Raw genomic sequence first — 12327 nt, 5'->3', positions numbered from 1 at the left:
TTGGATTTTCTCTCTAGGTTTGGTTGGATTTTCTCTCTGGATTTGTTTAGGTTTTCTCTCTGGGTTTATTTGGGGTTTCTCTCTGGGTTTGGTTGGATTTTCTCTCTGGGTTTAGTTGGATTTTCTCTCTGGGTTTGTTTAGGGTTTCTCTCTGGGCTTGGTTGGATTTTCTCTCTAGGTTTGGTTGGATTTTCTCTCTGGGTTCTCTAGGTTTGGTTGGATTTTCTCTCTGGGTTTGTTTAGGGTTTCTCTCTGGGCTTGGTTGGATTTTCTCTCTAGGTTTGGTTGGATTTTCTCTCTGGGTTTGGTTGGATTTTCTCTCTGGGTTTGTTTGGGGTTTTTCTCTGGGTTTTGTTGGATTTTCTCTCTGGGTTTGTTTGGGGTTTCCCTCTGGGTTTGTTTAGGGTTTCTCTCTGGGTTTGGTTGGATTTTCTCTCTGGGTTTGTTTAGGGTTTCCCTCTGGGTTTGGTTGGGTTTCCCTCTGGGTTTGTTTCAGGTTTCCCTCTGGGTTTGTTTAGGGTTTCTCTCTGGGTTTGGTTCAGGTTTCTCTCTGGGTTTGTTTCAGGTTTCCCTCTGTGTTTGCCCGTGTTTTCGAGGCATCCCCGCGCATCCCACCTGAGAACTGGATGGCAAATCCCTGCTTGCTGGTGAAGAAGTCGGTGTTGAACTGCAGGATGAGGGAGCTGAAGGTGCTGTGGATGTCCCCAGGCAGCCCCGAGCCGCTCATCTCCCTCAGCAGGATCCCGTTCTCCACCGGCCCGTCCCAGATCCGCAGCACATCGTGGAACTCCTCCGTGTGGAAAACCATGAAATGCAGCCTGTGGGCAGAAAACACCCGGAATTCAGAACCTGCACTGTGGTTTGTGCCCAGTTCAGGCAGCCAGGCCCACGTGGAATGTGTTGTCCCATCTGGAATTCACACCTGGAATGTGGTTTGTGCCCAATCCTGATGCGGGATTGCAGCACCTCCAGGATTTGGATTTATTTTAGAAAGATCTGGATGTTGCAGAATGGGGTTTAGATCAGCAAACAGGGACTTCAGCAGAGAATAGAGAGAAAATGAGGCAGCAGGAGGCAGAGCCTCAAAATCCACAGCAGGAAGGGAAGGGAGGGAAAACAGGAGTTAAGGAGGTGACAATGAGCTGACACTGAGGGGTTTATTTTGATGCTCTGAAGGCAGATTTCATTCTCTCCCTCTGGATTTCAGAGCTGGCCTGTCCTGGAGAGGGCTCAAGGTATCAGTCAAGGCACTTCCACAGGGAATTCCTCAGGGGAAGCTGCAGGAGATGAGGAAATTCCACTTGAGGCTTTTCCAAGAGCTTTGGGATCTTCCCAGATCAGAAGAACCACCCAAGAACCAGACCCTGCCCTGGCTATGGTGGCACTGGGGGAGTCACCAGCTGAAGGCTGCAGTTCTGAGTCATGGAATGTCCTGAGAGGGAATGGACCCACAGGGATCATCAAATCCAATTCCAGGCACTGCAGACATCCCCAAATCCCACTGTCTTGGGTTGCAATACAGGATGTGACCAGAAATGTGGATTCTGTCCCCATCTGTTAACCCAGCTGGGGCAGTGACCCTGATCTCCATGGAGATATCCTCTGCTCATGGGCCATCTTTAAACCAGCTGGGCAATCATCTTTATCTTCCCACAGCCCATCCTCCCTCCAGGAGATATCTCCTGTTCATGGCCAGTGAGTCCCAGGGCATGACTGATAAAATTCCATCATCCCACTGGGAGATGCTCCAGCCAGGGGAGGAGCCAAACATTTCCTACCCAGATAAAAACTGAGATTTGGGACACCAAGGAACCTTCTTCCCACTGGATTCCAGAGTAAAACCAGACCTTTGCACATCATCCCTGGAGCTTCAGAGGAAACTGCACCTTCTCCAGGAGCACTGCTCCAGCTGAACCACATCTGCCCCTGCAGGAGGATGCAGCCACCATTGAATGGGACTGTGCCAACACCCTGACTGACTGACGGGTGTCAGCTTGGATTCTGACTCTGGCAGGGTTTGGGATTGTTCTGTGTAATACTGCATTTCTATTTTAATTTTCCTAGTGAAGAACTGTTATTCCTAATTCCCTTATCTTTGCCTGAGAGCCCCTTAATTTCAGAATGATAATAATTTGGAGGGAGGGGGTTTACATTCTCCATTTCTGCCTTTCTTAGCAGACATCTGTCCTCTAAACCAGGACACAACCTCACCTTGGCCCTGAGGTTGTTGTCCAAGCCCTCCTGGAGCTCTGGCAGCCTCGGGAATGTGACCATTCCCTGGGGATGGAGCAGCAGCTGATCCCTTCCACTCCTGCACTCAAATCCCACCTGGAGAGGAGGAATTTCCCTGTCCCTGTTTGTCACTGCCCCATTTTCCCTCTGACACAACAAAATCAGGCCAACCACGGGCAACTCAACCCCAGTGTGAAACGGGAACAGAAACCTAGAAATGGAAAAAAAACCTGCAAAAAATAAACCCATCAGGTGCTGTGCTGAAATCCCTGCCAGCCCACAGAAGCAAACAGGGAAGCTTTCACTTGGCTGCTTTCCCATTTATCTGGGGCAAACATAAATAAATCAGGGAGAGCCATAAAAAAAATAGGGGGAGGAAAAAAAAAAAAAAAAAAAAGCCCCACTGCAAAATCCTCAGCAACAAAATGATGCCCAGAGAAACTGGGAGAAACCAAAAGAGCTGAATCATAAATCTCTCAAGCAGAGACCTTGAGCAAAGTGAAATAAAGCCAGGCTTGAGGCAAATCAGGATGGATGGTGCAGAGCTGTTCTCCACGGCTGCCTCGGTGTGATTACCTTTGTTCCCAGCCTTAACTGGGCCCAGTGAGCCAGAAATGCTGGAAAAAACTCATCCCTGCAGACCTTGGGATCAGGGAGAGGCTGCCAGAGGGTGAGCTGGGGTGGGGGGACACCCTGGGCTGCCTAAACCACCCCCATTTATTTGAGAAAAAACAACTTCAGGCTGTGCCAGGGGGAGAAGACCTCGGGGCAGGTGATCCATGGAAGATGTTGGGGGATCAGATCTGGAGTTCTCTGAGCAATTCCATCTATTCCACAGGCACAGCTCAGCCTTTCCTTCAGCCTGAGTCTCACTGGAGACCAGGCAGAGCCCCTGCTTCAGCAGGTGATGGAGGGGAAAGGAGTTTTATCCCTGAAGGGAAAGGAGTTTTATCCCTGAAGGGAAAGGAGTTTTATTCCTGCACTCTGACAATCCCTATTTCCCAATTACAGGCATGGAAATGCACCTAAAAAATTAAAATAAATAGAATTTTTTAAAAAATATATAAAAAGCAAATAAGAAATTGGGGAGAATATATTGATATTTATATTAGTGTGAGAGAGGGGAGGTTCTGCCAGCTTAGCAAGGAGCAGAAAGGAGAGCCCAGGGTGTGAACAACCCTTGAGGAGCTTTTCCCACAGCCTCAGTGACCACCCTGAGGTGTTTCATGCTGACATTCCCCATCCAAGCTCTGCCCACTCCAGCTTGGCTCTGCTGTGCCACAGAGGTGCCACCAAAGCCACAGAGGCTTCCCCAGCTTGGAATCTGCTCAAACCCTGTCCCTGGAAAGTGGGATATCCCAAAATGCTGGGATTGGTCACATTCCCAGAGCTCCAGGAGGGTTTGGGATGCACAGGGTGGGGTTTTGGGGGGGCTGGGCAGGACCAGGAGCTGCTCTGGATGGTCCTTGGGGTCCCTTCCAGCTCTGGGGATTTTCTCACTCCTCTTTTTAGATGGAACTCTGGGAAGTGGAACCTGTCAATACCCATGGAAGAGGGATGAATCATCAACAGCAGTGGATTTGTGCAACACTGGGATCAGGGATCACAGCCCACCTCTGCCATGTCTCTGTGCTCCCTGCTCCCAGCTGGGAAAGGGATTTCCATCCATTTTCCAGCACATCCTCCTCCTTTTCCTCCTCCTTCCCCCTCTCCCCCAGCCCAGCCAAGGCACTCCATGCCCCAAATCCATCCAGCAGCCCCTTTCCCTTTCATATTTCCAAATTGCAGGCTCATTTTTCTCCCTGTCTCACCCCCCTGCCCTTCCCCTGGTGCTGTGCAGATACAGCTTCATCCCAAAAGCTCTGGTGATTAATTTCCATGTAAGTTATAAATGAGAGCTTTGTACAACTGTACCATGCGTGAAGAGGATTATTTTTCCAATGGATTACCATAAAAATGAAGTTGCTGGGAACGTGCTCTCTCGATTCCTGTGAGATCTCTGTGCTGCAGGAGGGGCAGGGAAAGGGAGCTCTGATCTCTGGGAAAGTGTGGGTGCCTCTGATACCTCCTGGAACCTTTTCCTTCCACTCCTGGCCCCTTCCCAGCCTGTGGTTGATCCCAAATCTCTGCTCATGTGGGAGCTTTTAGGGATTACAAGTTGCTGGAGCAGCCTTTGGATGGGGGAGAAAAGGGGCCTCTCTACTCTGCCCTATAAAAACTGTTTCAGGAGAATAAAAATAGAGATTTCCAGTGGAAGTTGCCTGTGCAGGGATTCAGCTGCTTTGGCTGTGATTCTTCTCCTCTGTTCACACCCAAACTCATCCATTACTGAGCCACTCTGAAGGGCAGCACTAATGGAGGGAATTTCTGCATTAAATAAAAATGGAAACGCCACAAAACCTGTCTCCAGCAAAAATCCTAAAAAAAAAAAAATCCTGAAAAAGCAGCACAGGGACAGGCTGTGCTGGAGAGGTGATGGGTGCTGAGGCAGCAGGGAGGGCAAAATGGGATTCAGGATGGAACAGCCACAGGCTTGGGATGAGCCAGGAATGGCTGACAAGCACTGGGAGCTCTGATGGGAGATGCTGGGAGAGGAATAATAAATAAATAAATAAATAAATAAATAAATAAATAAAATAAAAATAATAATAAAAATAACAACAACAACAACAACAAAACAACAACAATAATAGTACTAATAATAGTAATAGTAGTAATAATAATAATAATAGAAGTAATAATAGAAATAGTAGAAAAAATAATAGAAATAATAATAATAATAATAATAATAATAATAATAATAATAATAATAATAATAATAATAATAATAATAATAATAATAATGTTATTATTATTATTTAGAACTTTTAAGGTGCATTTCTCCCCCTCAAATCCCACCACTCAGTCAAAGCTTGGCTTGCCCAAATGTTCCAGTTTTCTGTGGGCTTTGGCCAGCCTGGAATGTGTGAGAACACCCAGGGCAGCCCTGAAGGACCTGGGCTGGTGTCACACACAGGGCTCAAAACAGAGCAGCACTGGGGGCTCTGAGCAGCCTGGGCTGGTGGGAAATATCCCATAAATCCTCAATCCCAGCCTTAATTCCCTGATTCTGGAACCAAACCAGTGACTCCTCCCCTCTTATCCCTCTCAGAGCTTCTCCCTCTTTGCTTAATTTAGTTATTGGCCTGGGAAAACCAGCCCCAGGTGGGGAAGGAGCCAAAGCACAGGAGCAGCTCACCCAATGGTGCACCCAGGCTCTGCCTCGATGCTCCAGATGCAGTTGAGGTTGTGGTCGTAGGGGGTTGGGTATCCTGGAGAAAGGATCCTGCCCGAGGCCTCTCCTCTGATTGTCCCTCCACACTCAGCTGGAAAAAAAAATATTTATGGGGTTAGGGAGAGGATTGACAGCTCTCTGTGGCTCCTGCATGGCAACAATCTCACCCTGAAACAGAGATTATTCCTGGCTTTTTCCAGGGATTCTAAAAGATGAAGGGAATTGGTGATTTCAGCTGGGTTATCAGGATTATTCTGAATTTCTGGCAAAGCTTTCCTGCACCTTCCTGAATCCCCAGGGAGGAAAGGCAGAGCCTGACAGGACCTGCTTCCCTGCTCCACACACTGGGGGTGAAGGAGCTCAGCTCCTCTGCTTGGATCCATCAGAAAATGAAGGATAAGAAACCAAAGAACTTGTAAATGTCACTGTAAATGAACTGCAAAGAACGTGAGGATTTGGAATAATTTCCGTAACATATCCGTTCACATTCTGTAATTTTCATTTCTTATGAGTTTTCTTTCATTTCTTTTTAATTTCCACACGCTCAGACACGGCCTCATACCCAACACATGTAGAGCAAACAGGGTGAAGGTTAAGAAAATGCACAAATGACAGAAATTTATCTTTCTACATCAATAAATGAGGCTCAAATTCCAGCCAAGGAATGGCCCCATTCATTCAACACACAAAACCCCAAATCAGAACTTTCCAAGCAGGTGAAGAGGGAAGTCAGGACTCAGCAAAGGGGAATTGAAATGTCTGGGGATGGGATCAGATGCCAGGCAGCTCTCAAATAACCCTGGCTCTGAGCTGTCACCTGCCAGGACAAACACTGATGTCACTGTCAGGAGGTGCCACTCACTTCAGCACGTCCAGAGAGAAAGGACAAGGGCTGGAAAAGCTCAGGGAAGCAAAAAACCCTCATCAAATACGTGTTTAGGGCAGAGTATTTCATGTTAAAACTGCTTCAAGTGCTCCCCACCTCGCACAGGATCCCCACCACATTAATTAGTGCAGATGGGTAATTAACAGCAGAGTTAATGCCAATGGATCAGCAAAGCAGGATCAAGGGTGGCCAGGGTGGGGAATCCACAAGGAAATCATTTCCTGGAGGTTTTGGAGGAGCAGGAGGTGTCCCCATCCTGAGATGCCTCACAGAGGATCCTCACCACAACTTAATTAGTGCAGATGCAATTAATTCAAGAGTTAATGTCAGTGGATGAGCAAAGCTGGGATAAAGGGTGGTCAGGGTGTGAGATCCAAGGAAATCACTTCCTGGAAGTTCTGGTGGAGCAGGAGTTGTCTCCATCTCAGAGACCATTACCACACACAATTTAATTAGTGCAGATGCAATTAACAGCAGAATTTGTGTCAATGGGTCAGCAAATCAAGGACAAAGGGTGGTCAGGCTGGGGAATCCACAAATAAATAATTTCCTGGAGGTTTTGGAGGAGCAGGAGATGCCTCACAGAGGACCCTCACCACATTCACCATGATTTAATTAGTGCAGAAGTAATTAACAGCAGAGTTAATGCCAGTGGATCAGCAAAGCAGGGAGAGGGGGTGTTCAGGGAGGGGGACCCAAGGTAATCCCTCCCTGGAGGTGCTGGAGGAGGAGAAGGAAAAAGAAGGAGAAGGAGAAACAAAAAGAAAGAGAAGGAGAGAGAAAGGAAAGAAGAAGAGAGAGAAGGAGAAAGAGAAAGAGAAGGAGAAAAAAGAAGAAAAAGAAGGAGAAAGAGGAGAAAGAGGAGAAAGAGAAGAAGAGAAAGGAAAGGTGAAAGAGAAGAAGAGAAAAAAGAAGGAGAAAGAGAAGGAGAAAGAGGAGAAAGAGGAGAAAGAGAAGAAGAAAGAAGAGAAAGGAAAGAAGAAGAGAAAGAAGAAAGAGAATAAGGAAGAAAAAGAAAGAGGAGAAAGAAGAAGAAAGAGGAGAAAGAAGAAGAAAGAGAAGGAGAAAAAAGAAGAAAGAGAAGGAGAAAGAAGAAAAAAGAGAAGGAGAAGAAGGTGAAGGGGAAGGAAGGAGAGAGAAGGAGAGGGAAGGAGAGAAAAGGAGAAAGGAGAAGAAGATGTCTCACCCACGCAGGTCGGCAGGGGCTGGTCCCAGGCTCTCCTCTCCCCAGTCAGGCACACCAGCACCCTGGTGCCTCTCAGGGTGTAGCCAGGGTCACAGCTGAAGGACACTGAGCTGCCAGCAAAGTGTCCCTCGTCGTGCACCTTGTACCCAAACTGGGGGACGCCGGGGTCCTCGCACTTGATGAGCTCGAAACCTGCAGCAGGGAGGAAGGGCAGCTGGAATTGCACTGCCAGGAGGGTTTCACACCAAGCCATGGTGGTGCTTTCTCTCTTCTCTGCTTGCAATCATTTGTTGGGAACCAAAAGGGGCATGTTGGAAATTAGAGGGGTTTTTAATTAGTGTTGGAGTTTTGATCTGAGTTTTTGGATTGCTGCAGCCTCGACAGGGAAGGTTGGATCATATCCCGGGGAACAGGGAGAGGAGAAGAGGAAATGGGTTGAGCTGTGGCAAGGGAGGCTCAGGTTGGACATCAGGAGGAATTTCTGCATGGAAAGGGTGGTCAGGGATCGGGACTGCCCAGGGAGGTTTGGATCCCCAGCCCTGGAGGTGGCACTCAGTGCCAATGTGGGGATCTTTGACAGCTTTGACATGATGGCCTTGGAGGGCTTTTCCACCCCCAATAACCCTGGGATTCTGTGCTCTAATCCTGGGATTCTGTGCTGTCCACACTCCAACTCCACTTTGGGCACCACAGAAAGGACGCTTTGCTCACGCTCAACACAAAACCATAAAACCACAACAATTCCCAGCGCACAGGGGATTGTAACTCACTGGAGAACTGCAGCTCGAAGCCTTTGCTGGTGTTGGCACTGTCGGTGATGAACTCCAGCCACATGGAGCTGGAGGTGCTGTTGATGCTGGTGCCCAGCAGCTCCGAGCGGCTGAAGGTGCCCAGCAGCCGGGCAGAGCTGTTGGTGCCGTCGTACACCTGGGGGGAACAGCAAAACCCAGCCTGGAAAAGCTGCCCAAGAGGCTGTGGCTGCCCCTGGGAATGTGCCAGGATGGAGTTTGGAGCACCCTGGGGTAGTGGGAGGTGTCCCCATGGCACCACCCAAACCATTCCAGGATTTCTCTGCAGTTTCACTCAGCTCTAGAACAGAGAAATGCTGAGAAATTTATTCCAAAATGAGAAAGAGGAGAGAAAATGTGCTGAGGTCCCTTCAGACACCTCATACCCCCTCATCCCACTCCCACCTTGTCCCTGCTCTGCTCACAGCAACACCCTGGGCTGGCCTTTGGCTTTTTTTTTGTGGAGCAGCTTCTTGGGAAGAGCCAGCAGCTCCTGATAAATGCCCTGATTTGGGGCACTCAGATCTCGGAATTTGCCCCTGGCACTGAGCTGATCCTGGGTATTGAAGGGAAAATGAGGAAACAACCAACCCCACTCTGAATTACAGCATCAGGTGGAAAAGCAACCCTAACCCTTGAGGATTTGTCCCACAAGTGACCCAGGGGTGATCCCAAACAGGGACAGGGACAAATCCTTCAGGCAATGTGAGCTGAGATCCAGGGATCTCAGCTACAAGTCTGACTTGGTGAAGTTCCACCTGAGGAGCAGGATTTACACCCTGGAGGATCTGCACCCTCCTCCTCGCCCTGACTTTGCATGCAGGGCTGCATCTCCTCAGCTCTTTCCCAAGGAACAGCTACTGAAAAAAACTATTTTTTTCCCCTCTAGACTGACTCAGAAATGAGCCTTGAACTCGCTGTGATTAAAATAAAAACACAAAATGTGTTTTTTTCTTCCTTCGTTTTGTGAGGACCAAGAGCAGCTCCTCGCTAGTGGAGATCAATAGGAACTTTTCTCAGATGAGCAGCTGATGACAAACCTGCTGAGAGAACGTAATTCCTATGACAAGGAGCACATTCCTTGCATTAACAGGGAATCTTTCTCCCTTTCCAGTCACTTGTGAGCTGGAAACGTGGATTACACCTCTCCTGGAGTGTGACACTTCAATGAGGACAGAGGCATTCCTGGGAAGATGGCTCAGCACATCCTTGTAATATTAATGCCTCCTTCAAAACCATTCCTTTGGTTAATAAAAAAACTCAGCCTGGATTTGTCTCCTCCTCCACAGAGTCCTGGAGCTTGAATAATCTAAGCAGAGTCTGGAGTTCTGCATTTCAATCAGCCCCTTTTTGGGACAAACCAGCCTGGATTCTTCAAAGCACCAAAATAATGCTGAAACCCTCCCCCACTTCTGATGGATGAGGAGCTTTTCCTGTGCAATTCCACAGGTGAGAGCTGAAGTTTAGCTGGTCTGGGGGAAATCTGATCTTCCAAACTGCCATGGCCATCATTCCATGGCACTGGGATGACCCAGCTTTTTCCAGAGGTCATTCACACTCAATCCCATTAAAATCCCATTAAATTTAGAGCACTGTGTTGGGTTGCAATATAGGATGTGGCCAGAAATGTGTATTCTGTCACCATCTGTGGGAGATATCTCCTGTTAATGGGCCATCTTTAAACCAGCTGGGCAATCATCTTTATCTTCCCACAGCCCATCCTCCCTCCAGGAGATATCTCCTGTTCATGGCCACTGAGTCCCAGGGCATGACTGATAAAATTCCATCATCCCACTGGGAGATGCTCCAGCCAGGGGAGGAGCCAAACATTTCCTACCCAGATAAAAACTGAGATTTGGGACACCAAGGAACCTTCTTCCCACTGGATTCCAGAGGAAAACCAGACCTTTGCACATCATCCCTGGAGCTTCAGAGGAAACTGCACCTTCTCCAGGAGCACTGCTCCAGCTGAACCACATCTGCCACTGCAGGAGGATGCAGCCACCATGGAATGGGACTGTGCCAACACCCTGACTGACTGACGGGTGTCAGCTTGGATTCTGACTCTGGCAGGGTTTGGGATTGTTCTTTGTAATACTGCATTTCTATTTTAATTTTCCTGGTATAGAACTGTTATTCCTAATTCCCATATCTTTGCCTGAGAGCGCCTTAATTTCAGAATTATAATAATTTGGAGGGAGAGAGTTTACATTCTCCATTTAAAAAAAAAAAATTCTTCTGCCTTTATTGTCCTTCAAACCAAGTCAAGCATTTAGAGACGCTGCCTGAGCCACAATTACCTTGAGGACATCTCCTGCCTCCAGCTCGAAGGTCCTGGCTTTCAGCTGGATGCCTTTCCCAGGCTGGCTCTGGATGGAGTAGATGCACTCGTGGTTGTTGTTGTAGCTCAGGGGGTAGTTGGGGGACAGCAGCACACCCTGGGTGCCTGTCACGGACGAGCCACACTCAGCTGCACCAAGACACAAAGGGACATTTCAGTGACCCCACGCACGCCCTGGCCACACCACACATGCAGGTGACTCCTCCAAAAAGCTCAAAAAAAGCTTCTCCCTGCTGGTATTCACTGCAGAATGTCCCCTTCCCCACCACATTTAGCCAGGCTTCTCTCCTCCTTCAGGATCTGTAAATGTAAAACTGGGGGGGAATTTTGGGGAAAAATTTTGAGAATCTGTGGTGGATCTGCTTCTTTCTCTGCTCTGAGTGTTTGACTTCCAGCCAAACCTGAAGTCAGATCTGTGGGGCTCCAAATTTGGCAGAAGGATCCTGGGGAGAGGAAGAAGAGGGTGGCAGCTCTGTGAGGAGCTCCCAGCTTCGATCTGGCAAACCCCAAATTTATTCTGTGCACTTCCAGCCCCAGTGAGCAGACAGGGACTGGCACAGGGGGACACAAATCCCAGTGGATCCCAGGGATGTCCTGCCTGGATAATCCCAGCAAGGATCCCAGGGCAGCTGGTTTGTCACACACATCCACAGCCCCTCAGCACGGGGGACATGGGTGAAATCTGGGGGAATTTGGGAAAAACCTGGGGGAATGTGGGTGGAATCTGGGGAAATCTGGGGGAATTTGGGGTAAATCTGGGGGAATTTGTGGGCATTTGGGGGAAATCTGGGGAAATTTGGAGGGATTTGGGAAAAATGTGGGAGAATCTGGGGTGAATCTGTGAGGAATCTGGGTGAATCTGGGGGACTCTGGGTGAAATCTGTAGGAATTTGGGGGGATCTGGGTGAAATTTGGGGGAAATTGGGGGAGAATCTGGGGGAATCTGGAGGAATTTGAGGGGATCTGGGTGAAATCTGTGGGGAATCTGAGTGAAATCTATGTAAAACTGGGGGGAATCTGTGTAAAATTGGTATAAACCTGTATAAATCTGTGTGAATCTCTGTGAAATTGGTATAAATCTGTATAAATCTGTGTGAATCTATGTAAAATTGGTATAAATCTGTATAAATCTGTGTGAATCTATGTAAAATTTGTATAAACCTGTATAAATCTGTGGGAATCTATGTAAAATTGGTATAAATCCGTGGGAATCTCTGTAAAATTGGTATAAATCTGTATAAATCTATGTAAAATTGGTATAAACCTGTATAATTCTGTGTGAATCCGTGTGAAATTGTTATAAATCTGTATAAATCTCTGGGAATCTATGTAAAATTGGTATAAATCTGTGGGAATCTATGTAAAATTGGTATAAATCTGTATAAATCCGTGTGGCTCTATGTAAAATTGGCATAAACCTATATAATTCTGTATAAACCCGTGGGAATCTGTATAAATCTGGGAGGATCTGCCTCTGAACAAGCCCGTGCTGAGGATTTTCTGCTCCTCCTGCTCAGCTCCCAGCCCTGAGTCACTGTTTTCCCTGGGAGATTTTCTGCTGTCAAACACTGGCTGTGCCTGCTCCTCTGGGGCTGGGGACAGGCAATGTCCCACAGAGCA

At 47.9% G+C, this 12327-nt stretch overlaps 1 protein-coding gene across 1 annotated transcript in view; it reads right to left on the bottom strand.

The window, feature by feature from the left end:
- The window catches only part of CSMD2 (CUB and Sushi multiple domains 2), a 288748-nt gene that overhangs the window by 80330 nt on the left and 196091 nt on the right, over positions 1-12327 (bottom strand). Inside the window, exons 22-26 of the mRNA XM_056509388.1 lie at positions 10667-10836; positions 8349-8505; positions 7579-7770; positions 5471-5597; positions 616-818 (exon numbers count right to left, since the gene is read on the bottom strand). Coding sequence (XP_056365363.1) covers positions 616-818; positions 5471-5597; positions 7579-7770; positions 8349-8505; positions 10667-10836 — 849 coding nt within the window. The remainder of the gene's footprint in view (positions 1-615; positions 819-5470; positions 5598-7578; positions 7771-8348; positions 8506-10666; positions 10837-12327) is intronic.

This window comes from Oenanthe melanoleuca, chromosome 23 (assembly GCF_029582105.1).
Source record: "Oenanthe melanoleuca isolate GR-GAL-2019-014 chromosome 23, OMel1.0, whole genome shotgun sequence".
Classification (NCBI taxonomy): domain Eukaryota; kingdom Metazoa; phylum Chordata; class Aves; order Passeriformes; family Muscicapidae; genus Oenanthe; species Oenanthe melanoleuca.
Note: the sequence above shows the minus strand (reverse complement) of the source record. Positions and strands in the feature narration are given on the sequence as shown.